Source organism: Phaethon aethereus (genome assembly GCF_964289735.1).
Source record: "Phaethon aethereus genome assembly, chromosome: 6".
NCBI classification, from domain to species: Eukaryota; Metazoa; Chordata; class Aves; order Phaethontiformes; family Phaethontidae; genus Phaethon; species Phaethon aethereus.
This window is the reverse complement of record NC_138580.1, coordinates 11,305,844-11,333,692: the sequence shown is the minus strand read 5'-3', so window position 1 is coordinate 11,333,692 and position 27,849 is coordinate 11,305,844. Positions and strand designations below refer to the sequence as shown.

At 41.8% G+C, this 27,849-nt stretch overlaps 1 protein-coding gene across 1 annotated transcript in view; it reads right to left on the bottom strand.

Moving 5' to 3' along the window:
* Positions 1-7,333: 7,333 nt before the first annotated feature.
* The window catches only part of SNX4 (sorting nexin 4), a gene marked incomplete at its 3' end in the record, with an annotated part of 35,882 nt that continues 15,366 nt past the window's right edge, over positions 7,334-27,849 (bottom strand). The window contains exons 6-14 of the mRNA XM_082001724.1: positions 24,774-24,829; positions 20,256-20,328; positions 18,669-18,730; positions 17,104-17,169; positions 11,491-11,580; positions 10,145-10,244; positions 9,197-9,342; positions 7,702-7,816; positions 7,334-7,381 (exon numbers count right to left, since the gene is read on the bottom strand). Of these exons, the coding sequence (XP_081857850.1) occupies positions 7,334-7,381; positions 7,702-7,816; positions 9,197-9,342; positions 10,145-10,244; positions 11,491-11,580; positions 17,104-17,169; positions 18,669-18,730; positions 20,256-20,328; positions 24,774-24,829 (756 nt within the window). The remainder of the gene's footprint in view (positions 7,382-7,701; positions 7,817-9,196; positions 9,343-10,144; positions 10,245-11,490; positions 11,581-17,103; positions 17,170-18,668; positions 18,731-20,255; positions 20,329-24,773; positions 24,830-27,849) is intronic.

The following is a 27,849-nucleotide window of genomic DNA, read 5'->3' as shown; positions in this document are numbered from 1 at the left end:
CAAGCAGCCACTAAACTGCCTTGTAATCGCAATCATTATATTTGTTAGAAGGCAACAGAAAAAGACCCAGCTAAGCACTATGTATTTAGCATTTTAAAGCTAAAAATAGCAGTGACTACATCAGCAGGGAGGAGTTTGAATAGAGAGTGAATGATCACCATCAGCTATTTCAGAATATTTTAAGTGCCCTGAAACTGGAAAAGGCAACACATGTTAAAATCCCTATACTGGCTTAGAGGAGAAACAGAAACAGGTCAAGTATTATGGAGAGGGGAGGAATGGTAAAGCCAGATATAAAGGGAAGTTAGCGGTTAGGAAAGATCAATTATCTATAAGGAAGCAAGATATACTTAGGGAAGATTTAACACTGAGAAGGCTTTTAGATTTTGAAGGGAGAATTCCTCATCTCCTCTAATAATTCAGTTTCCCAGACTAAATGGTGTCTCCTGGTCCACAAATGAAACCCCTCTGCCAGCAAATATTCCTGACACTTTACATGGTTCAAAGGTTAATTCAGCACTTCAGTTCTGAGATTTTAGAGACTTTGGTCAAACTTCAGCAACAACAGAGAGTCATAATGTAATAACATCTTAAACTATATAAGGATATTATTATTATTTAATTTAGGAGGATGCTAAAAGAAAATCATACTCTGTGTGCACTCTTTATCAACCATAGCTGTGCATTAGCTCCATCACGAGGAGGTAACTTCTCCTGAGTCCCACCCAGAGTGCAGCACTAGAGATCAGCTGCTTAAATTAACGCCTGTGTCTGCAGATCCACCTAGCAGCTTCTCAGGCCTATAGAAGTCCTAATATAAGAGATCTCTGAACCACAGACACTGATTTTCAACAAGTCTTGAATTTCAGTGGAAATTCCATAAGGCTGGAAGGTGGCCTTAGGTTCTGCCTATTTATAAAAATATGTAAATAGGGAGATTGGATTACTATAGGCCTGTCTGAAAGTAATCCCTGCGAAAACAACAGTTGACAGAGTTAAGATATTGATGCTAAGCAACATGTTCATGGAAAACAGACCTTGTCAAACTGAGGAAATGGCCTCAAGTTGCGCCAGGGGAGGTTTAGATTAGATATTAGGAAAAATTTCTTCACTGAGAGGGTGGTCAGGCATTGGAACAGGCTGCCCGGAGAGGTGGTGGAGTCACCATCTCTGGAAGTATTCAAAAAACGTGTGGATGTGGCGCTTCAGGACATGGTTTAGGGAACACGGTGGCGCTGGATTAATGGTTGGACTTGATGATCTTGAAGGTCCTTTCCAACCTTAGTGATTCTGTGATTCTGTAAATATGAGGCAGAAATTTTTCCCAGGGAGGGTGGTGAACCCCTGGCCCAGGTTGCCCAGAGAGGTGGTAGATGCCCCATCCCTGGAAACAGCCCAGGTCAGGTTGGACGGGGCTCTGAGCAACCTGATCTAATTGAAGATGTCCCTGCTCATGGGGGGTTGGACTAGATGACCTTTAAAGGTCCCTTCCAACCCAAAGATTCTATGATTCTCATTTTAATAGATCATGGTTCCCCAACAGAGCAGTAGCATTAACGCAGCAATCCACCAGCCCGCGGCTTACCTCGCGCACATCGGGCTGGCCCTGCGTGGGGCAAGCGGAGAGCCAGCCTAGCGCACCTTAAAACCAGTTGAAACCCGGCCAGCGGTTTCGGGATGCCGCTGGAAATGGGAGCGCTTCGGGGTAACAGGGTGCCGCCGGGGCCTCGCATGGGCTCTGCGCCCATCAGCCTCTTCACCAACAGCCCGGGCAGTATGAGCACTGCCAGGATGACGGACGGGAAGAGATTAGGCAGCCGCCAGGAGACAAGGTGGCTGCGCCGCCGAGACACAGTGATGAGAGCCGCTTGACAGAAGCAAACGAGCCGCAGCTTGGCCTGGGGCCCGGCCCGGCTTCGTGCAGCCCCAGCGCGGTCGGGCTGGGGGAAGAGCCGCTCTGAGAGACGGCGGGAGCACCAGGCTTGGAACGGGCAGCGACGGCCTCGGGGGCTGACGTGATCTGCGGAGGACATCAGGCCGGAGCGGGAGCGCTGCTGTGGCTGTTGCGGTGCCCGCCCCAGTCTGGCAAACGCAGGACGCGAGGGACGTGCGGCTCTGCCGCGTGGCCCAGCGGCGATCCCGCGGCAGCACGAGGAGCCACGGCTTGCAGGGCCGGCGGAGGGGAGCAGGCGGGAGCCCACCGACGCTTCGCTTGGAAGATAAAGCGGCCAACTGAGACTGGAAATGAAGTCTAGGCTCTTAGCCCCAACCACCAAGAGATTTTGCCTCTCAAACCAAGAGAGGTTCAAAGCTGGGATTGGAGAGCACACGCTTCAGAAAGAGCTAGTCCGAAGCAGCGCTGGGCAGGGGCAACCTCGCCATCTCTCACACGGGAGTGCAGCTTCCACAAACGGTCACAGGTCGTTCCTTCTGACCATGCAGCCGGCACCACTTCCAAGCAGTTATTTAAAAACAAACAAACAAACAAAAAAAAGTACTGCTAGCTCAGTAACCAGTCTTTTAAGTCCAACTCACAGCAGCATTTGCCTGATGTGAAAGGCGCCTGCGGAACCTGCACACGAGCTGCAAATCAGGGTCATACACAGTAGCAGTAGTATTGTTGTTAGCGACCTACAGCAATATGCGAATTCACCGTGGGCATCTGTGCCAGTACAACCATCCCTTGCTAATGAGGCACTCGCGACGCGACGGCTGCTGTGGTGGCCCTCGCACCTCTGAGCGGCAGGAGGGGAGTAGGTGGCATTTGCCTCCCTCCTGCCGCAGAGTCTTATCCGGGCCCCTGCAAGCCCGAGCTGCAGACCCACAAGAGGGCGGTCGGGGTTGCGTTTTTCCTTCCCACGACATCATTTCCCACCTTAGCATCCCGGGGAAGCTCGCCACAATGTCCCCTTTTCATCTTCTGTACCCACTTTCAGCTGCTTTCTGAAGAGAATGTAACAGGTGGTGTCATACGCCACGATATACACAGATAACAGAAAATGTTTGCTGCAGATGGAGCAGGTATTTAGCAGTCGTAGTCCCTGGGATGTTTGTGGTACGTGGAGCAGCCTGGTTTAGAGCTGCATTAGCCAGCAAGCTCCCAGCTCACTGGCGTCTGCAGGATCGGGGACTTCACTTCCTCCAAATCCACCCAAGTTCTTTTCCAATTTGGCTTTGTTTTGTTCTTTAGATACTTTCTACAACCAGGTTTTGGGGGGGGGGGGGGGGGTGGTTTTTTGTTTTTTGTTTTTTTTTTTTAAGAAAATACAGTGTTAGGGAGGCCAGTCTATGGAAGCCATTCAAAAGCAACTAAGAGGTGGCAAAAAAAGGTTTCTCCTCTGCATTTGACCCTACAGAAGTCACGACTGCAAAATCCTTTTGATAACAGCGTATCATATCAAGAATCATCGGAAAACAGCAGCCAGAGAGCCACAGCCCTCCGCCGAGGCAGGAGCTGGATGCTCTCCGGACTGCCCGAGGCAGAAGGCGGCACTCGCCGCAGAGGGGAGATCAGTAAAACCTCCCTGTTTCAGCTGGGGCGACACTGAAGCTTCTGCCATTTAAAGACAGACGTTTGCCATCGCAGCGAGCGCCCGACCCTCCCCAGCGGCCGCCCGCTAGAGAGAAGGGGCTCACGCAAGTTTCTCTCCTGCAATGCCAAGGCCTCTCTGGGAGCTGGGTCAGGAACGCACATCCTTGGTGGGAGACCCCCGCCCCAAGAAAGCCCGGCTCTGCCGGAGAAGCAGGGGGACGCGCTGGGCAGGAACGCTCAGACTGTGGGGCCGAGAGCGGACGCTGGCTCTGTGGCGGCAGGAGATGACTGCCGGCCAAGGGGGCCGCTTTGGCTGGGGATACGCCAGCGTGCTGTGCTTGGATTTGGCACCGGAGCCTGTGCTCCCATTTTACTAGCCCTCGTTCCGCCTGCTTCCGCCTTTCTACGGCGGCCCTGTACGAGGGTGTTTATGACACCGATCGCGCCGCCCCACAGCGCTCTAGGGGCAAACAGGAGACAGAGGCACCAGCGATGCTGAACAGGGGGGCATAAGGAAACATGAACTACAGCCTTCGCATGCAAGCGGGGGGAATTAAGACAACTTCCTCCCCTGTAATCCTTTAGGGGACATTAGAAAGTGTTTCTTCAACTAAAATGCACAGAAGAATTCCAGTGGCAAGAAGACTCGTACAGGAAAATAAGGTCTCTCCTAGGATGCAGTGCTCCCAGCCCAGCCAGCCGCTCCGGGCCCTCAGCCTTGCTCCACGGGCTCTGCCCTGTGTTTGGCCACGGCCGCCGCTTTCCTCTGGCTCACCTGCGCGAGGCAAAGCGCCTCGGCCTGGGCTGGAGCTCCACGATCTGCTCTGCGCTTGCCAAGGCAGTCCCTGCACACAGCTGCAAGGTTAACTCTGCCTTGGCTGATATACCAGATACTGAAATAATACGTTTTTTTAAAAAAAGAATAAAATAAAGGAGAGCTCACAAAAATCTTACGTTTCCATTTTAGCTGGCTGCCTTCCCCTAGCTACATTTCAGGAGCAGACAACAGTAGCAACTAAAATGTACTGACAAGTCAAGGTCCTGTTAGTAATGGGGAAGGTCAGGGATAGCATGAGCAGTGATAATCCACCAGCAAAGCTGTCTGGGACAGAAGTGACAGCTCCATCGGCAAGTCAGATCGTCCATGCAGGTAAACTCATATACAAGCATTTTGTCAAGATTAAGTTAAAATGGTCTACCTACCTGCCATTATTCTCAAGGCCTTCCACCAAGTTTTGATGTTCGCTGGATGACTGAAGAAAGCTCATCGAGGCAAAGTGGATGGAGTTACAGAAGATAAATCTGCACTGTAACTGGAAAAACGCACGCTTCACAAGTGTGCATTTGTCATGTGGACTCTATTAACCACATGGAAACAGCCATTAACTAGACAACTTCCCCTTAAAAAGTTAAAAAGCTATACGGGGGGGAGAAACCTTCACCGTTTGCTAAGATCTACAAGTACACAGACCACATGCAATGCTTTTCTGGAAACAGTTGAAGTAAAAGAAATAATGTTATTGTAAGTTATCCTGAACTCACCTTTTACCCAATTTCTGCCAAACAGTGCAAACCCTTTTCAAATGCATCTTCTCTTACCTAGATCAAGACACATGTGAAATTCAGACCGCTAGTTCTGTACGGGCAAAAAAAAAAGCAGGGATCAAAGCTGGCTTGTAACAAGCACCTAATTTCAGCTTTAGCTCTATGTTCTTCACCTAAAAGGCAAACCAGCTAGTTGCGCACAATTTACTTCTTAAATTTTAAACCCAAGTTTAGAGGCCATTTGAGAGCAAAAATAGACAAGAACTGATTTCAGTAAATTGAACAGCAGTTGTCAGAGCTGGGAAGACAGTTTTTTTTTTTTGTTTTTTGTTTTTTTTTTTACAGAAAACCCAACATAAAAATATCAAAGAGCAAATTTATTTAGCTTTTTTGGCACAAAACGTACAGAACTGTTTTGTTCCCTTCTTAAATTTAGTACAACTAGCAAGGAAAAAAAGGCATACGAATACATGTAATAAGCTGTACAGCAAGCGAAACATGGAAAGAGGCACCAGAAAGGTCTACCAAAAAAATCAAAGTGCATGAAAAATAGCTACTCTGAGCGCCTCACGGTACTGTATTAAGGCACCACTCCTTTAGAAGGTTTACTGAACACATCAAGTGTGCAGCTTCTTGATTTGGAATGTAAGAGTCCTTCAGCCTGTATCGGAACTGGATACCGCAACCCGTGAACGGAACCATGCTCCTCCTTGTAAACGTTAAATGGAGAGACCTCTTTCTGCCCAACATCATCTCTCAGCCAGGACTGCCACTGTCATATGGTTTGAAAAAGCCAACACAGGTTATCAGAGTGACGAGCATTTTACTTCAGAGCTTTAAACTGTAGTGCCAGGCCTATGAGTTCTTTACAATGCTTTTATAGAAAAGAAATGCTGCAGAGACAAAAGTAACATGGGACATACCAGTAACTACATTCAGTTAATTTAGCAAAAGATCATTTAAGGACTTCCTGGAGTATCGCTTAAAAAAGTCAAAATCTATGTATTTAATTATTCTGGATTATAAGACTTTTCAACAGAGTATTACCAAGCTTCCTCTAGGACTAGCAATCAAGTCTGACAAATTCCACTAGACTTCAGGAACTTTAAGTATGTAGAAAGAGCCCAGTATTAGACACTGGTAAGTGATTTCATAATTGGAAACATTTAATGCAAGTACCTTTAACTGCAAATCATGTTGTACTGGTGTATATATATATACACATATATACACACACACACTGAAACAGACATATACACACACACTGAAACATCATTACAAGAGCCAAAGAGACACCTTGGTTCATTATGGATTCTGCACATCACTGCTCTTAAGTACTACAGAAGTTGCATCAGCTTTTTTATTTCAGTGTCTTCATTAAAAACTACTCTTTTACGAACCAAACCACTTCAGTTACAAGAAGAGGTACCACAGGCCAGATTCACATCTGGTCTAAACAGGTTCCAAACAACCAAACAGAAGTTGCACCTGCTTCTTACCAGCTTTGACTTTGGTTTTGCTGCTCAGATAGATCACCAGTCCCCTTTACTTGCAGGAAGAAGTTTGATAAGAAAACAATGCCCATATCAAAACTTACATGGGAACCAGTAAATGCAGGATATTGTATCAAACCATTGTACAACACCTCTACCGTAGAGAGTTTCAAACATCTCAGGAGCTTGAGACTGCTTAACCTGAACTCTGGAAAAGCACATTTCTCTATGGACATGCAAAGGCATTTAAATATGAACCCTAGGCGTTACAATATTTCATTTTTTATCCTCTTATGGTGTAGGCCTCAAGAACACAACTGTGTGTCCCATTATAAAACCAAAGCACCCTTGAGCATTACAAATTCTAAACAGCAAGGGCTGAAAAGAAGGGCATCTGGAAGTGATCTACACATTACAGAGCATGGTGTTTCACAAGTCTCAGAACAGTTCAGTTCATGCTTTCCGGGATAACTTTCCCTATACCTTTGCCCCAATACAGAGGTGTAGTTTTCAGTAACTCTTTTACCCCTGAATTATTTGCTACCACATAGAAAACATGCCACAGAAGTGGCAGTCAGGGCTAAACATTTAATAACATGTCCTTTTTGTCCTTTATTAACAATTACAATCAGCGTAAAGAAAAACTAGTCACTCAACTCATTTATTTCATGATTTATATTTAAGTCATGTAGCAACTTAACATTGGTTATACATTTGTGCTTCCTTTCTCTGGCACTTGGAGGAGGAATTCGTTTCCAGATAGTCACATCTTGCTGAAGCATTCCTTTGCATTTGTCCAAACTTGAATTCCCTTTAAAAAAAAAGTTAAAAATCAGTAAGTGGAAATATACTTTGTTTGCAAACCTCATCAACAGACTTTCTTCTACAGAAGACTACAAAAAAGTCCCACAGAACTTCACACAAGAATAAGGCAGAGACCACACTGCCTATTTTTTATATATATATATAAACATTAGCATGTCACAGAGTAGGACGGAATATGTGGGAGGTTTTATGCTACTGACTTCCAACCTTCTGTGACTGCAATGTTCCTAGTTATTGAAAGTTTGCATCTGATCCCCTGCAGATATCATGAATACACACGCCTGGCCTTTCACAAGCTAAACATACCTTTTTGCACATGCTAATCTGCATAACAGCGTAGCTTATAAGTGCCTCCTTCAAATCATGATTCTTTTGCTCTTTAAACCGTTCAATGTCAGCCCAGGCACTTTTCACAAAGTCTCTGCAATTAAAAGCAATATTTCTGTTAGTAAGCATTTTGCACGTTCCAAACTCAGCTCATCCTCCTTCCTCTGGACCCTCAGCAGAGAAGCTATGTATGACAAAGCACTCCATTACAAGACTTGGTTTACTGACTGAAAGATGCAGCATCCCACAGCGTCCTCATTTTATAATTGGCACTACTACCTAATTCTCCATCTTAAGGTTTCTAAACTGGAGATTCAGTTTTGCAGGATGCATTGGGTCATTTGTTTGGTTGTTTTTTTCCCCAGTAAGCATCACTGCCATAGAACCAGAATAAGTCTGAATATACTTTTTTTGTTCCCCTCAGATTCTGTTGGGGTAACTAAGTATCTTTATGCTAACATTCAGCACACAACATTGCTTTGTCAATTGTCAGGTCAGAATCTTGGTCTTTCCAACGTGAAAACTCACTTGTCATCAGGATTTGAGACACTCAAGTACAACAAACATTTACAATGCAAATTTGACTTGGAAATTCACTTCAAGAATTAATTTGTTCATTTGGTGATGTGCCTTCAGGTCTCCTTAACTAAAATGGAGATAAATTTCTGTAATTCATAGCTTTCATTTGTGCTTGACTATACATACAAGGCAAGTATTCACTTGAAAATTGCTTCCAGAGCTACAAAAGCAGATCTCCAGTACTTCTGTCAAAATGATTAAGAAATTGCATTTACTGAGTGTCGTCTTGTTTTGAACTATTCATGAACCAGTCTTATCTTTCCAGCTCTAATCCTAACATATTGGGAGATACCACGCTTACCCCTTGTGTTATACAATGAACATGTTCTGACACAATCACATTACTTCAGGAATGTTAATTCCTATTTTACATGTTTGCATTCCTGAAGAAAATTTTGTTAGAGCACCAAGAAGCAGTTACTCAAATACAACTCACCAGAACTTCTAATTTCTTTCAAACAGGAGTCAGTTGTCCCCCATATAAGAAGCTGCAGAATATGAGCTTAGGACCCATACACATGAACGAAACTAAATACTATATTTGAAGCAAATCAGCCTTTGAGTCTTAGGCTATTCAGCCACAGACCTACAAGCCCACCTGCTAAACATATTACTAGCTGAACATAAAAGCATGCAAGTCAGCCATTAGAGTGAGCTCAGTAACTGGGAAAGTCATCAGGTTTTACATAAGCCATACACTCAGACCAGAAGCTAACTGCGTGTACTGTACTTTATTTCACAACTTGCAGCTGACAGGAGCTTTTATAGACAGCTCATAAACACCAAGAATATATTAAAAACACTTATAAAATGCAAACACCTTCAAGAGCATCCAGTCAAGGACTTTTGCTAAGACAAGCCCTGAGTTTACTTTGAAAAAGTCAAGCCCATTTACCTGCTCTCCAGATTTTTAGACTTAAGTTGTTCTTCTCCTTCCTGTATCTGCTCTTCTAGAATCTTTATCTTGGCTTCCCTCTGCTCAGGGGTTTCCTGCCCGAACAGCTTACTGGTCATCCCTTTCAGGGAGAATGTTCTCACAGTCTACAAAAAACAAAGATACCCTACATTTGGGATTCTTCAGCATAGCCACAAGTCATTATGTGATTTTTACCAGCATTTGGGCTTATTCTTACAATTCAGTTGATTTTTGGCTTTAACCTCCATTTCATGAATGTCCCATTGATAAGTAACTATAGAAGGTATGGTGGCTCACTAATGTGAGCAAAGTGGGGACAAAAAGTCATTTGCTGTTCAAATTCTTAAAGCTGGTCTGTGGACTGGACCATAAGTGAATCATTCCACTGACATGGGTAACCTTTCAGAGCAATTTTGTTACTGAAGCAGGGAAGAACCTAAGCCTTGTGTTCTATATGACAAAAAAAAGCCATAAAGTAGTCATCATCAACAGATCCAACAGCAGTATTAAGAATTCTAAATACTTTTGTGAAGTTACCACTTTAAGATAATGTTTTAAGTAACATTATCTTCCACATAGAACGGACTAGCCACATAACAGTTAATATGCACCTTTCAAAAGGCATAGAAAGCCTTTCAGAATTTTGATCTTCAGGATAGAGCTGTGTTATTCTGCTCAGGTCATATTTCCTGCAACCCTTTACTTACTCAGTATTCAATAAAATAGGTTTGGTACAAACAGCTTATGTCACCAAGAACCAAGTACTTTAAACCTCAGTTGCCTACAGCTCATGTGATGCTGCTTCTTGTAAGCGTCAGCCAGCATGTTAGTGCCATTTAAATGTCATTCTAAGGAACTTGGCTCAAATAAAAAAAAAAAATTTTAAAAAAGCACAGGCATCTTGGAGAAGAAAGTGGAAAGACTCACTCCTGTTGCCAGCTCCTCACACTGCTGTTTCTTAGATGTTAGGTCCTGTGCAGCCATTTCCAAGTCATATTGCATTAGCTCGTGTTTCCTGCAAACTGCCCTGAAAAGTAAGTAATGAAAGATCTGTCACGTAATACTTTGTTTTGCTACGTTTCCCTCCATTTAAACTTTACAAATGGCATCATGCTTTTTTTTTGGCAGGGAGCACATTCAGTTATTTATCTAGCTTGAATTCAACAGCCTTATCACAGAATGCTTAACTCGGCAAATGCTGTAAGTTAAGCAAGCTTGGATCAAAGTATAAAGAAAGTTCTTAGTACAGCAGCATTCCGCTCCTCTTTTTAGACTCATTCCAAGACACTCTCAGCAATACGAGCCCTGTCACCTACTTAAGGACACCACTATAAAAATATATTTAAAATATATTACCGAAAAATCACAACTATGACAAAAGGTACCTGGAGATGGTGCCTGTCACGGCAGCAATGCATCAGTCAATCATTAAACTCTTCACATTTTTTAAACAATGAAACAAGAAACTGCACTCCTAGATGCATATAGCACCTTTCATCTGGAAAAGAGGAGCATTTCCTCTGACCACCTGCAGTAAGTCCCAGTCCTGTGTGGGCTGGTGATGCTACATCCGTACTCCAAGGCCGGATGCACATTTGTCTCCCAGGAGAGGCTCTTTGTGCTCTGGATTCCCACACAGCAGCCATCACACTTGCCAACCCGATTCTCTACAGCGCTACCAGACCTATCCAAGAGGTCCGGAGCCAGCCCATGGAGAGCACAACAGCTTCAGGTACACTCTTACACCATAAAGCAATTTGCTTCCACATCCATGCTTGTAAGGGAGGACTGCCCTACATAAAGGTTAATGTAAAAAAACTAAAATAAAATCAGTATTTAGCTGCACAACACTACTGAGCAGAATAAAGTTATATAAGGGCATTGTGAAACTTGCTGGAATTTGTAAAGGCTGTAGCAGCTCTGTTTGGTCTCTCTCATATGAAAGCTGAAGCGTTCAGCACATTGGGACACTATTATCCCAGACACTAAGGAAACAGTGTAACCAGCAGAATAAACAGCATTCCCTTCCACAGTACAGAGTTTAGCATTTCTGTCATTTCACTATTCATCAGCTCAGTTCTAATTTTTATCCCCACCCACATGGCAATAAAATATGACTAAGCAAAATAAGAGGTAAGAACATGGAGATTCCACAACTTTGAAATTTCCACTTCTCGGAGAACCGAGGAGGATACCAAACTAAATTCAACATCAACACAATGTTAGAGGAAAGGAATACAGCTTCGATATGAGCTATACACTTCTGTACATACCGTAGTGCTTCTGCATAGAACAGATATTCTTTCAGCTGATCTGCATAATGTTCCTCTTCTTCCAGTATGTCATCAATAGAAGCTGCATATCTAGTGAAAAACAGCCATGGTTAAAGTTCCTTAATTTGACCTTTAAGAACTATACATACAGTAACAAGGGAGGACACCTGTGTGACAAACACCCACCACAAAGTAAAACAGCAAAAGGTACTTCCAAAAGGGTTTGGTTGTTGTTTTTTTCTCCTTAGTTTTTAATTAAACTCTGCATCAGCTAATATAAACACCCCTGCAGGTCTGTTTCTTTGGTTGTTATTACAATGAATGTTTTGACAAGTACAAGATCTATCTTAAAAACTGCATCATCTTCAGCAGGAAACTTGTTAGAAGAAAGAAAAACAATTTATTCATTTTCTTCAGTGGACTGTAATAAGCAGCAGAAAAGTCATGGTGCAGAAGAAATCCTGCAAAGCTTAAAGCATAAAGGCATCGGAACATGAGCATCATACCTTCTGAAAAGCAAAAGAGGCTGCTTTCATTGTTCGTTACTCAGCCTGAGTATGAAAGAACTCACAGTGGTGCTCTGAATGCCACAACATTAAGCCGGAGCAACCGCCAGTATTGATACAGGCTGAGGGATGAAGGGGTTGAGAGCAGTCCTGCTGAGAAGGACTTTGGGATATTGGTGGATGAAAAGCTGGATGTGAGCTGGCAACGTGTGCTCGCAGCCCAGAAGGCCAACTGTACCCTCGGCTGCACCCAAAGCAGCGTGGCCAGCAGGGCGAGGGAGGGGATTCCACCCCTCTACTCCACTCTTGTGGGACCCCACCTGGAATCCTGCATCCAGCTCTGGAGCCCGCAGCACACGAAAGACATGGACCTGTTGGAGAGGGTCCAGAGGAGGCCACAAAAATGATCAGAGGGATGGAACAGCTCTGCTGTGAGGACAGGCTGAGAGAGTTGGGGTTGTTCAGCCTGGAGAAGAGAAGGCTCCAGGGAGACTTTATCACAGCCTGCCAGGACTTAAAGGGCGCTTAGAAGAAAGATGGGGACAGACTTTTTAGCAGGGCCTGTAGCGATAGGACAAGGGGTAATGGTTTTAAACTAAAGGAGGGCAGATTTCAACTAGATACTGGGAAGAAGTTTTTTCACAATGAGGGAGGTGAAACCCTGGCACCACAGAGAGGTGGTAGATGCCCAATGCCTGGAAACATTCTAGGTCAGGTTGGACGGAGCTCTGAGCAACCCGATCTAGTTGCAAACGTCCCTGCTCATGGCAGGAGGGTTGAACTAAATGACTTTTAGAGGTCCCTTCCAACCCAAACTATTCCATGATTCAGGTCCTTGAAAGTCTGTTGCTTTGTCTGCTGTGTAAGTCAGGCATATCAATTCAGAGCAACAAGAAAGTTCAAACCTTCCTTTTAGGGAGAAATCTGAAATACAAGGGCTTGGACCAACTCTGCAGCTCTTGCGCATTCAGTAAGAGTTTTGTCGTTTTGGTGGATGTCTCCTAAAAACAGCAAAAAGACTTTCTTCTTCTAGTTTATACTGCTTATTGGACAGTATTTAATAGATATCTCACTAATCCCCTCCCTCGATCTGCTGGCCACGCTGCTTTGGATGCAGCCCAGGGTACAGTTGGCCTTCTGAGCTGTGAGCACACACTGCCAGCTCATGTCCAGCTTTTCATCCACCAGTATCCTGAAGTCCTTCTCAGCAGGGTTGCTCTCAATCCCTAATCTCACTAATCAAGATGACTGTGCTTGGACACACTTGCAGGGACAGGCCTACAGCTAAGAGGTAACTGCACATCTCACTTGGCACAGTGACAGAAATAGGATGCCACTTTAGCCAGCAATACAGGGCATGTGCCACTGGAGATAAACAGAATGAATGAAATCCCATCACAAATGTCTTCATCTATTCTGTCAAATCAGTCTGGACTCTCAAGTATGTGGCCATCCCCCTTGCACAGCTGCAGGTTCTCTGAAGCAAGCATATGTCCATGCTTGCCTAGTGACCAGCACAACATGACCCAAATGTTAATTACAGTACCTCTTGGCTTTAACGTTTTTGCAAAGTCTTTGAGTTTTTCCCTTTCTTCCTGTGCCTCTCTGGTAACTGGCTCTTATGGAAGAAGTGGCAGAGTCTCAAACTGAAAGGGAACTGGTAACATGGCTTGGGAGATGTCATGGTTTAAGCCCAGCCAGCAACTAAGCACCACACAGCCGCTCACTCACTCCCCCACAGTGGGATGGGGGAAGAGAATTGGAGGAGTGGAAGTGAGAAAACTCATGGGTTGAGGTAAAGACATGTAACTGTTACTTGGGAAGAGAAACATCATCACTCCCAACATTCCCCCCTTCCTTCTCCTTCCTCCAGCTTTATATGCTGAGCATGGCATCATATGGTACAGAATATCCCTTTGGTCAGGTAGGGTCAGCTGTCCCAGCTGTGTCCCCTCCCAGCTCCTTGAGCACCCCCAGACTCCTCGCTGGTGGGGTGCTGTGAGCAGCAGCAAAGGCCTTGCCTCTGTGTAAGCCCTGCTCAGCACTAACCAAAGCACCTCTGCAATATCAACACTGTTTTCAGCACAAATCCAAAACATAGCCCCATACTAGCTACTGTGAAGAAAATTAACTCTATCCCAGCCAAAACCAGCACAGGAGACAAGAAATCCCCCCTGCAAGCTTTAAAAGAAAGAATGTCACGAAGACCCCTGGGAATTTAAGGGAGGTAACCGAGAGAGACACTCTTGCTGAAAGTTATCATCATCCTCAGGCCTGCTCAGTAGGGCACAAGAAATAAGGCCTTTCAAAGAGGGAATGGCTACTTGCAGAATGATTATTAGAATGTGGAGACTGAGAAAGAGCTGTAGACATGCCCATCTGCTCCAGTATGAATTTTATAAGTATGCAAGCAAGATGAGTTGTTTTGATGCTCTGTGAAATCAAGAGACATGGTACATTCAGGAACAGCCCTACCAAGGCTATTTGGGATAAATAAGCGTAACATATGAAGAGACCAGCAACAGCATATCAGTTTAAGTGAAGGGATAAAAGAACAGGCAGAACAAGAATTCACATTATGAATCAAAGTAAGGAAGAAGTCCAAACTGTTGAAAAATATACTTGTTCTGAAAAAATCCTTCAGCTACATGGGTCATAAGTGGCTTGCCCTCTCTATTTTTAAGTTCTGAAGTGCAATAATTTTAGTACAGTGGTTAGATTTCTCAGGGCAGCAGATGGACCACATTTCAGTTTCAAGTAAGTTCTAAGATTAGAGCAGTGCTAGAGCTCATCTGTAATAGAAAAAACTCTCAAAAAAACCAAACAGACAAAAAAAGCCACCAAACAAAAAACCCACCTTACCTAGACAGGGTTTTCATAATGACACTTAAGTTTGGTTTGAAAGAAAAGAGTAGTAAGACAAATCATACTTTTGATCGCCTAAGCTGAAGTTTAAATACTGGTCTGTCCTAAGCAGGTAGGCAAACCAGAGAAAACCTTAAGGAAAAACACTGCACTAAAGGTACCCAATATGTTCCCACTCTTCATGGGAACCATCAACTAAACCCCTGTTTTAGTTTAGACTGCTTCCACCTGTAATGACAGTCTAGTTGATACAGAGATAAAGGATCACTCATTAATAGATAAAGGACAGAAGTCAAAGGTCTGGCATTTTTTTTCTTTCATCTTTTAAATAATAGAATTACAGCCATTCACTTGAGTTTTCTCAGCACACTCTGTTGTTTTCTATCACTTTAGCAAGCCTCATCCTGTTATACAACACAGCCCCAGAGGTGCTTTGGGATGTCTTCTCCAAATATTAAGCCATTTTATATCATACTAAACAATAATAACTCAAAAGTTTAAATAAACATCTAGTAAAGACTACAGCATATGGGGTAGATAAAGAATAATTAAATTAGCCTTGAAGTTTAACATCTATATCGGGCAACCTTCTTGAAGTAGCTTTCTGTTGCAATAAATTCCTGTCTAATGTTATGGGAATGGTAACCAGACTGGTAAGTTATGCTTTCAAGAGATCACAGACAGCATCCTTACTGGTAGCAGAACACATAGGCCACTGAATCAGTTCCTGGGTCTCACAGCTGCTGCTTCTTCCTTGATTATCACTAAGATTATTGTTGCACAAAAGTGCCAGAGCAGAAGACAGACAATAAAAGCTACCTCAGACTTCATGCAGGGATTAAAGTTATCCTGAAACTCACTGCCATTACTCTGGATCTTTAACCCTAACTGTGTTAGGCAGAAACCTTAAACATCTCAGATGTGTGGAGAGGGTTCAGCCTCCTCACTGAGAATTGACACACACTTCCTTTGGTTGGTTATGCATTTCTAGGTGTTTGACATCTCTTAGTGTGGTGTATCTGAACCACTCAAAACCTACTTGTACCTCCTTAACTCTTCCATGTTATACCATGTTTTCATAACTTCTTCAATTTCCGCATACTATAGTAGGTGCTTAACATTGTATTCCACCTCTCCTTCAATCATTTTCTTCTGAAAGCAGAATGCATTCTCCTTTTCTTTACTCTCACCACAGCCCTCTGCCTAAAAAATATTATAGCTTTTTTGGGGCACAAACCACCATGTTAGCCAAAACACAGAAGCGAGAATAAATTACTCAGAGGGGTTCAAATTCTTAAAGGTCTGATAAAAACAGAATTATTCTGAAGAAGCTGAGGACAGAGTTTGGCACGGCTCTTCAAACCCTTCCACTTGACAAGGCACACCACCAATTACAACCAGGCAGTAGTACATATGTAAGTCTGCACTGTAAATTAAACACTATAACTTCCACACAAATTACACTTCACCAGTAAAAATATTGTATGAAGTGTCAAACACCTTCCACCTCTTAGTTGGAGTTGTTACTTGTCTGTATTGTGCGATTATAGAAGAAGAATCAGAGCAATGAGAAATTACACTGTTTCACTTACTACCTATGACTACCGGCAAAGCAGAAAGCATGAGCCTAGAATACCACTTCTGTGAGCACTGCTAGTGCTGCAGTGCTAGACTCTTATTTTGAAGGCTGTGTTTCGCATACTCTGCCAACTGACTCTAAAGATGCAAAGAGGGAGGATTCTCTACTTTATTACATCCAGTCAGTATTTGTTTCAGGAATCCGTTCAAGTTTCGGTGCTGATTAATTAAATTTCTTAACTTTCTGTAACTAAGTCCAAATCTGTGTACCATCTACTGCATGGTACAAAATGCTGCTATCAAAACCAAATGGATCTCATCAGGTCTGCAGTACATTAAAGTTGTATTCCACCAGTTTCTGGCATAGTAGCTTAAAAGAAAAACTGGAAGAATTCCAGACACTTCTACAATTTCAAAATAATAATAAAAAAAGAAACCCCCCTGGTTCTCCTGAGACCTTTTGAGCTACTTAATACAGTACATGGATGCTAAAATTGTGCCTGCATCCAAGTTACAGAAACACTGTATACCTAAAAAACAACGCACCCCCAACTTTCTCGGTACTCTACTCGTATGTACTTTGGGGTTGAGGGAAAAGAGAGGAAAGAGGCAGAGTTCTACATCTGGCTTACATCAAACTATCAGATATTCAGTCAGTACTTACACATCCATGTGGTGGCCAGCACTCTGCAACCCATCCCCCATCTCCTTTTCTATTGCACTCCATTCACTGTAGGAAAAACAAATGAGAAACAACATCACACATGAAGGGTAAGAGAAGTTAATAAGCTGCATCCTGTATATAGTTTCTTTCCAGGTGACACCTGAATGGAAACTGCCTCAAACTTAGACTTGGCCAAACTGTTTTCTTCCGCTAAGTAGTAACGCTGACAATGTGGCAAGGCTATTTATGGTACTCCGTTAGACAAATGTCCCTGCCACCTAAACTCATCTTCACAAATACACTTAGTTTGGGATTGGTTTTGAGCAGAAAGAGTCTTGTTTAAATAGCTAATACTAAATAAAAAAAAAAAATCAGATACTAGCACTTAACATAAGGGGGTGGGGAGTGGGGGAAGAGGGAACTTTCTAAAACAGAATTTGGTCTAACATGCTCATCAAGAAGAAACTAAGCTTCCCAGAATCACAACGCATCAGATAGAAGCCTCTCATTCCAAAAAACAGAAGGTGGGATTTGACATTTGCAAGCATTTTACTGCTCCTGAAACCATTTGCTGTACATTGTTTTCTGTTTTCATAGGAGACTCCTGTTTAGTTCTATTCATTAAAAAAGTATCAACTTATAACCGTCTCATTACTGCGCGTACCTGTTCACATTAGGGAGATCATTTAGATAAAGAAGGAAACAAAGCTTCAATAAAGAGAGCAAGAAACTTATTCTCGTCATCCAAGTATGTACACTGCAATTTTAATTTTGTTCTCAGCTTTGTGAAACCTTATGAGATTTCTTAGTTACAAGAATTACATCCACAACTCTTTACAAGAAAAAAGGAGGGGGTCCCCCTTATATTTCACATAATTTACGTCTAATGCATCTATTCTGTCCTTCACTTTTTCATAAACATTCCACTCTGCTGATGTTGACATTTGTTTGTCTTTGTGTTATTACAGAACTACACCTAATTTCACTTTAAAACCCCCAATGAGAAACACATCTGCAATCCATTAACCCAGAGAATTAAATTTAGCACTTGAACAGTGTGTAGAAGCAGGAGGTTTCCCTTAACCAGAAGTTTAGATTCTTTAATTCTCCAGTGAGATGGAAAACTTGAGCATGCAATTCACTCATATAAATCAAAAAGTGATTGGCAAATTCAGTTTAAAAAGGTACTAAAATTGGATAGATATAGTTGTTGACTTTTAACCATTAAAAGGACCTAGAAGCTTTTCAGAGACAACTGCAGGAAAATAGGTAGTAAGTTACTTTCTGAAGAAACACAATGCCAATGCAACAGCAAAAGCCCCAAAGGACTAGAATACAAAACAAAAAAGCTCGAGTCTTCCACTAGAGACTGAGCTCAGAAGACCCAGAGATCGCTATATCCAACACAGAAATCTCATTAATACTGCAATACAAATTTTTTCCAACGCAGACATTGAAATGTTTCAGATATACTTTTCAAAAGCATAACAAAACCAAAAAATTCCCTTCTCTCTCTTCACATCTCCCCAGCTATGTATATACTTAAAAACTTGATAAACTCTTACCTGAATACTCTTCCATAGTTGCCATGGACTTTATAGACACCATATAGCCGGTCTGCTACCCTCTAAAACATTTGAGAGTCAGGTTTTGGTCATCAACATTAAGTGCAATTGCTATGTGAAAACCTATATACAAACTTCAAGCTAAAGCCTTAATATTCTAACATAGGTAAACAAGGTTAGGCCACTACTGAAGGAAAAAATCAACAGCATTAAGTCTTTGAAGACTGAAGTTACAGTCAAGGCTACATTGAAAAGTAACATTTCCAGTATTTCTTTAGAAGAGCTCATCTATAGGATATGCCTATGGATACCACAAATAATCAAGTTACCTTCTTTTTGACAACCGGATGTAAGGCATAGCCTCCTTTACCCAAATAATGCAAAGTGTATTTTAAATATACATTACTTATTTAACATAAACATGGCAAGACAAAAGTCCATCCTGGTCACCAAGAAAGCTTCAGTAAAATTCTAACAAGTGACTTGGATTTTTCCATCCAGCTCAGTGAAACAAAGGAAAGGAAATGAGCTATCCATTGCAGAAATTATTGCTCAAGCTAGATATGTCATTTCAGCTGCTTGGAGAGTCACTACCTGCTGCAGCCAGCACTACGATGCTGGCAACAACCTCAGAAGAAGAGACCACATGCACACTCTGAAGTGCGACTTGTAATCCAGAGAATGCCCTTGTAATTGTGATGTATCAATGAAATGAGAGTGAAGTTTGGTGAGAGTTACCATTATTGGTCTGTCAAAGCAGTAAAAAGAAAACAGAAACAAGTTGCCCAACAGATCTCATGCACATACAACCCTGAGAAAAAGGCACTGTCAGCAGAACACCAGTGATTAATCCTCTCAAGAACCTCAGCTCAACAGGGCAATCCATTACCGTCCTCTCTGCCGCACAGTTTCCATAAAAATTAAATCCCTGTTGAACATACTAAAAAGCAGTATCATGCTCCTCATTATTGAGATTTAATTTCCTATTTCCTTTCTGTGACTTTAAAAAAAAAAATCTTCTATTCTCAACCCATAGAGTATCTTGATGCATGACATAATTGTTCCCATCATTAGAAAGAACATTGTTCATTACCGATTGAAGAACAAGCCAAAAAAAGAAGTAGTGTGCTGGGAAGTACACACAATTCATACTACGAGCTCTGGAAAATGAAGTATTATATGTCTGACCAAAAAACTGTGTTTTGGGGCCCTTCCCAGCTCAGACATCCAGCAAAAGCAACTTGTCTGCTGAGTAGACAGAAGCAGACATCTCGATCCTCTTTAAAACACTTCCCTCTGATATGTGACCATCAGGGGAGAGGGCAGATAAGCAACATGCATGTGTTTGCTCCTCCAATGACTGTCAAACACAACCATCACATTTGGAACTCTTCCCCCTCCCCCCAATCTGTACTATGTCAGCACCCCACTCCTTGCCATCTCCTGCCCCATGCTCCAGAGCCAGACTCTCTCAGGCAAAACTGCCCTTATTCTAGAGCACATATACCAGTTCTCCTGACTAAAGAAGAAATACTGGCTTAGAAATAAATTATACTATTTGTCACGACACACATGGGAAATACTTACAGCTCTGACTCGCAGAAGGTGTGATATGACAGACTGCAGTTCATCGCTATAGTGTTTTAGCTCAGTAAATCTCCTGGGAGCAGGAAACAGATAGTACATCATTAGCCATCATGAAAGCAAGCTTTCACAGAGTGCAAGATAGAGCCACAATGCTACAGCCAGCAAGACAGAGCCTAGATTATGTTGAGGTGGAATTAGCTGAAGACTCCTAAAGAAGTGACTGCAGAGTACAATTTCGCTAAAGTGAACAACCCAACACCTGCATAACTACTTTTTTTATGTAAATGATGAAGGTTCAGAACAATTTAAGAGATAGATTGTTATGAAATATAAGTAAACTGAAATTACTACTTTTTTTTTTAATGGGATTTATAAAAGCAAGCATGAGTGAATAGGAAAGTTTCAAGTAAGTACAAAGCCAAAAAATCTTCTGTAGCATATGTATTTCTTAATAAAATGTGTTCACATTTCCAACCTAATGAAGATACTTTACTTTCAAGCTGCCATCTAGCCAGTTTTGAGTATAACCTTTCAGTAGTTCAAGGAAGCGTCCACAATTATCACAACTCCTCTAAGGCTAAACCATACAGTAGCTGTAACTAGTTACATACAAAACCCTACTGAGACCTGTACCTGCACAGGAGTCACGCACAGCTAAAAGCAATCAAGTCACTACATCTTAACAAGGTCTCAGTCAGGTAACCCATCAGAAGTGACCATGTGCAGGCTGCTAGCCTGCCACTACTGAAGGAAAGGCATTTTATCCATCATCCCAGTTAAGCCTTGGTGGTAATATAAGTTGATACATTTAGCTCATGCTAATCAGGAAGTTCAATCAGTTGCCACAGCTTTGCTAGTGACAGGTAACCAATTAAGCCACAGCAACAGCCACTTCTGTATACATAAACCCTCCCTATTACACACAAGTCTAACTCATGACCTACTCTGGTACACAAGAACGTATTTCATCCAGACTGGGCAGGCAGAAACAGCTTTACCTAAATTATTAAACAATGCTCTGAAAATAAACAAGCACAAAACAACACAAGTAGAATTAAGGAATGGGAAACTAAGATTAGCCTTCTGAGTTTATACTGAAGCATTAAAACCTTCACCCACCCTCCCACGACAGGCACACAGTCAGGCTTTGTATTTCAGAATACTTTGTACCCAAGAGGTCTTACTGAAATGAGTCAGGTCACTTCTTTTGGGTGACCAAGTATGAAATTCCAGGGTTTTTCATTTAACACCTCTTCTTCCCCTGCCAGGAAATCTTCCACCTAAAATAGTCTCCTCCTTACATGCAGGAAGTAGCAGCTTTATTACCATTTCTAATATTTTTGATCTCCAAGGAGCATCTTTTATAAGATTATGACACACACAGAGTTAAAGTACATAAAAAGATTTAAAAGCCAGCAGAGAAACTGTATGGGAAAAATAAATATAGTCATTGATCTGCACAGTGGGGTTTAGAGAGCAATCTTTTCAGTTTACACTTTATAAAATATGCACCAAGGCTGCATGTCGGACAGCTGCAGACACATACAGTGAAGATGTTTGAAATAACTGAACTAAAAACAAAAGATTAAAAAGCATGCCTTCAGCTCAGGAAGACTCCCCTTTCCACTCGAGAAATTAATAATGGAAAGTTTTATTTATCCTGTTTTGTGGCAAGAAATCTTTTAGCAATGCCGTACTCCCCAAAGGCAAGAGTCGGGAACCTAAGAGAACTTCCAGCATCCTGGACTCCAGCAGCAATACATCTTCTCCCATGCCAATTCCTCCTCCATTAAAAAAATAATCACTACTTCAGAACCAATCTGTCTTCTTTTTATTGTCTCAGAAAAGCATAAGCAAAAGTGATGCTATTTTTTGCCGAAACTTTTGTGAAGGTTGAAAGTTTCACAAATACCAGTTTTCAGGAAAAAAAACGTTTTTAAGAGATTGGTGGTGTTGCAGATCAAAGGTTTATTTCTCAAGTATTTGCTTAAGTCCTACTCATTGCTCATGTAAAAAATTACATAATTACAAAGTAACTTCCAAACCAAGTTTGGCAAGGCACACAAAGAGTTGTTTATTTTCCAGCACATCGTAACAGTAGAAGTGTGAAGCAAGACATAGTTTTGGCACTCTAATTAAAGCAAGTCTAGCACTTTTCCATTGGTTTTACTGGTTCTTCAACATCACCAACAGTCTAGATATTTAAGAAGTTTGAGTTAAGTAGAACTTGAGTTATAAATGAAGAACAGATCAGGTCACATGGCTGTAGGGGCACCGCTAGGCTTCTTCTTGAAAATATCTTTTATGGCAATGGCAAAGAAGAAAATTTCATTTATAGTACTAGCTAGCATTTCAATATAAGTTATTTACTTTGTGCATTTTACTTGACAGTACTCCTCCCAAGTAAATCAGGGAGGGCTGTACCATTTTCTGCCTTAGGAAAGGATTTAGTGTTTTCTAAAGAAAGCTTTCAAGAAAGCTATTGATTTGATCAAAGTACAGAAAGACAAGAGGATGGGTGCCATGAGGCCAAATTAGAGAGGTCTGCCATAGATACAAATCTACCTCTGAGTACCAGAATACTGTATTTTTATCATCATATAATTCCACCATTAAAGATATTGCTTCCCACAGGAGGAGGTTTACTTTCCAGTCCACATTTGAACTCCTAGAGCAACACTGTTTCAGCTGTTTAAAGCTCCCCACATTGCTCTAACCTGAAGGGTGCAGCTCCACTGCACCCCAAGGCAATCTGGATTGGGAGCTGCAGCTATTCTTCAGCTGAACCCTTCCTGGTCCAGGAACCTGAAAGCCTACACTCCACACAGCAGTCAGATCCTTCGTTTCAGCAAGGTGAGCTTGCTGAATCCATTTTACCACACATTTGTACAAGCACCAAAGGCAATGCAGAGAGGTATGAATATCACCTGAGGTTCCAGGCAGCTCAGCTAAGTGTGCTAGGCAGAGCAAGGCACTATTCCTCCTGTTAGGGCCACACATGCTATGCTAAAAGGCTCTCCCTGAATTAAAAAAAAATACAAGTTATGCTAATCAGTTATTTTTTAAACAACTTTTGAATACAAGTTCAACGTGGAAGCTATGTAGCTGGCAGAATACAACAGAAAGCATGTGCCACATCTCTTAAGTGCTGTGAAGTCTCTGTTGAGAGAGATACTCGGGGACTGTTTTTGTTACACACTCTTCCTCATGTTTTACTTGTATTAGCTCTTTTCCTGCTTTTTACCAAGCCACTTCTCACAACAGTTTTGCTTTCCAAAACATCCAAAGTTACCTCGAAAGATAACACTATATTTCTCATCTCAGCATTAACAAGTATTGCCCACCTATGCTCATAGGCAGACTAGGCAAAGTCTCCCTGCTGTGAACACAGGAAAAGCTAACTCCCACTAGCCACAGACAAAGATGATGGAGGATGAAGTGTTCAAATAAAGGTCCGATTTCACCTGGAGCTACTGAGAGAATTGCTGTCTTTTGATCTCATTGTGAATGTTATCTTTTATATAAAACCCTAGCTAAAAGCTTCCTTGCTGCCACAGAAGGCTGCAAAAGCAAACAGAATAAAAAAGGAGGAACTGCACCAATTCACAGGTAAGTCTATACAGGTTTAGAAAGGTACGTGCCCTCTATCATCCTTAATGCAATACCCATAGATGCTAGGGAAGCACAAAGGGAACAGACAACAGAAAGCAGTCAGGCACACAGGTTCTCCCTAAATAGCATCTCCTATGGCTACTACTGGACAGCAGATGAACCCAAAAGGGCATCGTTTGGGTCTCCATTGCTTATAGATGGCAAACAGCAACATCTCTTGACCCTATGGCTGCACACTAATGTTTCTAACTACTGCAGCAGTAGAAACTCTCATTTTACCCTCCTCAGATTACCCAGGGTGTGATGAACCTCCCACTACACACCCTTACATTTTTGACTAGTTTTTCTGATCCAGCAGATTGCTCTACTGCCTGTCCCAGAGCTTCCTAAACTGCAGAGCTGAATGGACCTCCAGACTTCCAATAGCATCTGTGAAAATTGGCAGCTTGAAAACAACTATGCACTGCAACACCAGGGTGCGTGCATCCAGAATTGTACACTAGCAGATTTTTGGAAATACCTACTATCAATCCGTATTCTGTTCACACGTGGAAAGATTTCTTTGCAAACAAATATTAAGAGGTTCTTTTTCTGGGTCTAGTTTTTTGTTGGGCTTTGTTGTTTGTTTGTTTTTAATTATTTGTCCCTTCCTTTTAATCTAGCTAAAGTGAGAGACTCATTTTGCATAAAGTGATAGCATTTTTCTGAATGTTTCCTGCTCCTAGAAACAGAATTTATCAAACCTTTTCACACTACCTTCTTACTGGGCTCATGTTAAGATTTGAAGTGCAGAAAAGTAATTTTTCTTTTCTGAATTTATTCTAAGGAGATGGAATATTCTGTCATCTGAAGTTACAGTTGTAACTGAAAAAAAGAGAGAGAGGGAGGAAGGGTGTGGAATCTTACTTGTCTGGGTTTTTCACTCTGAATGTTGCATTAAGAGCTTTTAATCTGGAATCTGCCTGAAAAAAGGGGAAAAAAAGCTTTGTTAATTTAACGCAATTAAATTCCAGTGACAAAAAATCTGAGCCTTCTGGCAGCACCGTTAGAAAAAAATCCTGCCTTCCTGGCATATTTAAATCTTCAAACATTGAACAAGCTGACGCTAACTGCCCTGCATGTCGGATTTTTTTAATAAAGAGTCAAAAAACTAAGCTATTTTGTGAACTACGATGTAAACAGTATCCACTAAAATTAAGCTGGTATAATCCATATCCCACAAAAATAGTCCCTTCTTAAAATGTTACACGAATGATGGAGTTAAGATACACAACACTACATTCTTTTTAGATGAAACAATTAGGTAACATAAGACCATATGGACAAACTATTTTATATTTTTCAAACCAAATAAAACCAGTGGTAGAGTGACCTCTATACGCTCTTTATTACTAGTTCCCCAGTGAAATCAAAATCTTATGTATGGTGTTCTCTTATTTTATGACTAGCTTCACAGAAAATATGTAATTTGTGTATCAGAATAGATCTGGTTTTAATGCAGTGTGCTTTTCTATAACAGAGCATACATAAATCTCTATGGAATAAAGTTCAATACCTAATTAAGAAGGTAATTGGCTACTTTACTTTTTGAGATGATGGTTTACCAATGACTGCAACAGATGTATAAAATCTCTCTAAAGAACTTTTTCTTTTTTTTTTTCTTCCTCAGTTTAATTGAACATTAAACTATGCAATGGGTATTTACTCTTAATAAGATACCAACACAGATGAGAGATCCCAGCATCATCCAGAGAGGTCCCACATCACCACAACTTTTCATTTCTATATGGCATTTTACATACAGCTCGCTCAGGGCTCATCTTACTGCATGAAAACTCCAACTCTGGTAAAATGGCTAGAGTTTACTTTTGATCACAACATCCCTCTTTTCATTGAAAGAACAATAAATAACACATCTTGTGAGGTGTATAGATTTCCTACAGTGTACTCTTTTAGATCATGGATTGTGCCACAACTGCTAGCAGTAAGTTATTTCAGCAGTATTTGTTAGCGCTGGTATATGATGTGGGAATATTTTGTGCACTGTTACAGCCAACTCCAAGCTTGAGGAGCTATTTTGAATTTGACAGTAAAAGGAAGACAGTGTTTTCCCAAACCAAGAACAGAGTCCTTCCTTTAGAGTACTTTCAGTGACTTCTACAAATAAGACAGGTGCAGTTTGAGACTGTTGCACCTCCCACCACATTGGGGCTGAGCAGAAGATACCTATCTTTGAGCATCACTGCAGTTCACCTGGAACCACCTCTGTATCTGGAGGACACTTAAGTAAGCATCCAAGTTAAGGGAAAAGCAGCTTCTTTCTTGCAACTATGATGAGAAGTACTGATGGAAGTCTTGCTGACTTTAGCTGTCCTTCTTCCAACCACTGAACAACCAATACAAAACATAGTCCACAAACTGAAAGGTAAGTCAATGAAAAAACTATGACTGATATTGGAAGAAGGCAGATTCATTATCACCACTACATGCAGTCCTCCTCTAAGAATGTCTTGCAAAGGGAAGATAAAGGCAGCATGGGAAAGCACATCCAAGATGGCACAAGGAACACCACAGTTACTGCAGTAACTCCAACTCCCAGCCCAGGCTTTATGTTTATTCAGTGCTCCATGGGCTTGTATGGCCTTGGACCTCCACTGCTCCATCCCCAACAAGTCATTACACACGTCAGTTAAATTTCAGGTCATTCAGATGCACCTACATGTACTCCTCACACAGTATAATCACCTCCTAGGTACACTGATGTTAAATCAGAGTCCTCCCCTCTTAAGTAGCTATTATGTATTTATGTTCAAACAGCAGGCACCAAAGCCAGTTGAGTTTGTTAGGACAGCATGCACATTCAGCAGGTTTACACTTGAAAAGGATCACCTCCTACATTACAGTTACAGGGCAAGTTTCTGCCTTTTGTTACAGACACATGTAGTGCTCTGAAGGAAGAGTTCAGTAAGTACACAAGCACTGCCAGGCAGGAACCAAGATCCTGACAATGCTCAACCATCTAAGTAGGGTTATTTCCTTCTTTCCGTTAACAGCACAGTAACTCCCACACACCACTTGTGAGCATTTTCACCACACAGAGTTATGCTGTTAGAAAAATGTCTGTCCAGTCTTAAACTTGATTTAAGACTAATATGCACAAACATTTTAGAGATTAATTCCCCATCAAGTGAGGTATAGACAAGGAGTTTTCAGACAGTTAATTCCTACTTCGATCCTATAATCATTTAAGTAAACTAAAGACGTGAATTTTCTCCGTCCTAAAGGAAGGGTTAAAATCCCCAAGTGACAAACCCCTTAAAGAATAAAATTAAGTGCTGGGGTTGAGAGGGAGGAAAGGCATGATTTAATGATACAGTTGGCAGAGTAAACAAAGTCTCCAACATCAACATTCAACTATAACATGCTACACTGCATTAATGCCTAATTTAAAGTTTAGTTTGCCTGGTTCAAACCCTTTGGGACAAAAGACACATCCTGCTTTAATGCATCAGTGGCAGAGACAGCAGCATGTAAACCAGGGGGCTGATTCTAGTCTAAGACACGTAGTGAATAGAGGCCTGTCCTCCAGTGTAGTGCTAAACAACCTCCAATCTTGAGGGTTTTATACTTCAGATTGTGAATAAAGGAAAGATGCTTTTTCCCAGGCTTTTGCAGAAAGTTACTTTTCTTCCCTGAGGAAACAGGAACTGTAAAAGGGAAACTATACACACAGTGAAATCTATAAGGAAAACAGGATTTGCTCATCTCATTTAATCTACAATATGGTTTCAGGTAGGCAAATATTTTCAGCATTCTGCTATGAGTTTTCTTTCATACACACAGCAGTGCGTGCACTCCTGAACATACTCCGCCAGTACACACTTTCTGAACTCATATGAGTAAGCTGAAATAAAGACGTGTTGACTAGGAAAACACAGCCTGAGAGCTTTACACTTGTTGCATTATAAATTCTAGCAATATG